The sequence below is a fragment of the Trypanosoma theileri genome (assembly GCF_002087225.1).
Source record: "Trypanosoma theileri isolate Edinburgh chromosome Unknown TM35_Tth_46_V1, whole genome shotgun sequence".
NCBI classification, from domain to species: Eukaryota; Euglenozoa; class Kinetoplastea; order Trypanosomatida; family Trypanosomatidae; genus Trypanosoma; species Trypanosoma theileri.
The window spans coordinates 7,803-10,736 of NW_021639888.1; the positions used below are offsets into that span (position 1 = coordinate 7,803).

At 41.4% G+C, this 2,934-nt stretch overlaps 2 protein-coding genes across 2 annotated transcripts in view; both read right to left on the minus strand.

Annotated features, from left to right (window-relative positions):
* Positions 1-2,526, minus strand: TM35_000461020 (surface protease GP63; the record flags this gene model as incomplete). The annotated part of the gene is made up of 1 exon (XM_029030281.1): positions 1-2,526. A coding segment is annotated over one exon (2,526 nt), but the record flags the coding sequence as incomplete, so codon positions are not given.
* A 399-nt stretch (positions 2,527-2,925) lies between these two features.
* The window catches only part of TM35_000461030 (surface protease GP63), a gene marked incomplete at both ends in the record, with an annotated part of 1,578 nt that continues 1,569 nt past the window's right edge, over positions 2,926-2,934 (minus strand). The window contains one exon of the mRNA XM_029030282.1: positions 2,926-2,934. This exon is cut by the window's right edge and continues 1,569 nt beyond it. Coding sequence (XP_028878350.1) covers positions 2,926-2,934 — 9 coding nt within the window.

Consider the following 2,934-nt stretch of genomic DNA (forward strand, 5'->3'; position numbering starts at 1 on the left):
ACCCACCTGGTTTATTACTTGTCCCATCTGAGTCTTGTTTAGTTCTGTCAAAGTGGCAGGAACAGCAGATGCGCTTACATTCTCTGGTATGCTCGTTGTTGTGTTAGTTGTGTTGTTGTCAGCATTCACACCGCCTTCCTTCTCATTATCGGTGGCAGGACTGTTTGGATCAAGAGTTGTATCAACTGTGGTATTTATTCCTTCATCGTTCCCATTTTGAGGTTGAGACTGTGTTATTGTTTCTTGCACTTGTTCAATGTTTTCCGTTTTATTTTTCTTATCCTCATCCTTTATGGTAGAAGTTTGCTCCGAAACAGCATTGGGTTCAGTTTTGACAGGCTTGGGTGTCTCAGTGGTTTCAGAAGAAACCTCCTTGGAGGCCTCAGAGTTGGGCCCCTTTGGTGCTGGTATAGAGGGTTCCTGTGGAAGTGCACCGCTGCTGTTGTTGATGTTACTGTCCTGAGCTCGGTTCTCCTCATTCGCAGCTCGTGGTTCGGGAGACGCTGGAAGTGAAACATCCTCTTGACCCACTCCAGCTGAATCCCCTTGGTTTCCGGCATTTGATGGTGCAGGAGATTGTTTTCCACTGGTGTCAAGAGCAGACTGCTCCGCAGGCTTTGATTGATTCTCTTTCATCTTACCATCAGCTGGTAATGGAGGTACTTGTTGTGAGTTGGTATTTACTTGACTTCGCTCTTCCACCAATTGTTCTTTTTCTTCCATTTTGTGGTTGTCTTCCTCCATTTTATTTTTTGCTTCTTGTTCTTTCTTTTTCTGATCCGTTTCTGCTTCCTGTGCCTCTACTTCCATTTCGTCTTTCTCCTGCTCCTCCTCTCTCTTTAGTTTCTCTTCCTCACCTTCGTCGTACACGATGGTGAATTCAGTGGATTTCTTCTTCTCATTGCAAACTTCAGAGTATTTGGGGCACTGTATGGTTCCGCTGCTGAATGCCGAGTCTTTTGCGGGGGTTATGACACTGTTCTCTTCATTACACACGTGCCAACTGTCATTGCCCTTGTAGCGGATATGTACTTTGTTATCATCACATTTCACATCTGCACAAATATCACCAACAAGCAGATGTTTTTTCTTTACGTTTTGTTCTCTTAGCTGCAGACCCACACCTTTCAGACATCGGGAGATGTTGCTCACAATACTGCCAGGCATGTACTCCACCGTGCCCTCCTCACAACTTGTTGTAATAAACGGTTTAATAATGGGATAACCATCCATCAGGTCATCATCAGTGTCTTTGAGAATTGGGGTAAATAAAGAAAAATACTCATCAGGTATCTGCACCCCTTTCCCAGGATCCTTCGAGCACATTCCAAGTGAAAAACGATCAGAAGTGCATTGCAGAGAAGACTTGACTTCCTTGCAGAACATTTCGGTGTTATTGTCAATTATTCCGCTTTTCATTTGTTCTTCACCCTTCAGAAAATCACAACCAACATTCTTACCCCAACTCATTGATTCTGCCATGTTGAAGTCGGCCTTGTAGAATGGCATAGAATCAAATACAGCAAGTGTTAGTGATGTATAGTACGCCCCATTGACATCTTTGACGCCAGGCTCAGAGGTGTACGGACTCATCAACTCATCTTTCGCAATAAGACCCTTCCAATGTGGTGGGTTCGTTTGAGACGCCTTGCTTTGCAAAGGCATTCCTTTTATTTCAGCATTACCCTCATCACTCGGACATTTGTACTGTTCCTTCATCTTATCAATAAGAGCGTTGGATGCCACCAATTGGACTTCCTTCTTGCCTGTTTTTTCTTCTTTGATCTCCATATACTTCTTCATCATTTCAATTTCAAACCCAAGAGCATGTGCAACCTCATGTGCAGTAAAGCGAATGAAGTACCTCGTTGCATCTATTTCTATGGGGATGAATTTAATCAAAGCGGATGTAGGACGACCCTCTGTATTCTTACTGCAAATCTTAACGCTGTTAGTTGAGTCAGCTGATGTTGTAACACCCACATACAACATAAAATCAGCGTTGGATATACCTTGTTGATGCTCTTTGGGAATTGAGACATTTGTGCAAAGAGGCAAAACTGGATACTCCTTCTCCGTCTTATTAAAAGGTAACTCCAACTTCTCCACACGATCAACACTCAGACGTTCACTGTGTAGTTTGAGAGCAGCAGGGAGAACTTTTCTTAAAAGCGTACTTTTCTTTACATCTGTCATTTTGGTTTTCTCTTCTTCATAACAGAACTCATCTTTGTGTTTGGCAACCTCAAGTATAAATCCATAATCCTCATCATATATGTCTTTAGCCCAAGGATCCTTTTTCCACTGTTCACAGTACTTCAACACCCTATCAATTTCTTTGGCAGAAACAGCAAAACGAATGGGTTGCCAATTCTTTCCACTCTTGTCAATACTACCTTTCGGAGCAGACACAATGTACGTATCCCAGGGACCCTGTCCTTTCTGCGGTAGCGGCTGCACAACAGCTGCAATGCACCCGTAGGCACAACACAGCAAGAGCAGCGCAGTGCACAACAGACGACGCATGTGGATCTTCCTTAGCTCTTAATTTTTTTCTCTTTGGCAATTTATTTGATAGATAAAGTGTTGACAAAAAAGAAGAATAAATAAAACCACTTTATTCAGAGACATTACCTTTTTTTTTAGTTTGATTATGATTAAGATTATTATAACCATTATTATTATTGGGACCTAAGTATTTTATTTGTTATTCCAGACAATGTTGTAAATGATATAAGGAAAATTGTTATATATATAAATTGATGTCATCTTATTGAGTCTCACGTAAAAATTCTTTGACGAAATTTAATGGATTGACGACAAAGAGGGCATTGAGGTACATTTGTTGCACATGCTCCACATAAGCAATAATGACCACATGGTACTAGTACAGTATCTTTAGGTCCAAAACATACCACACAATTATCAGATTCT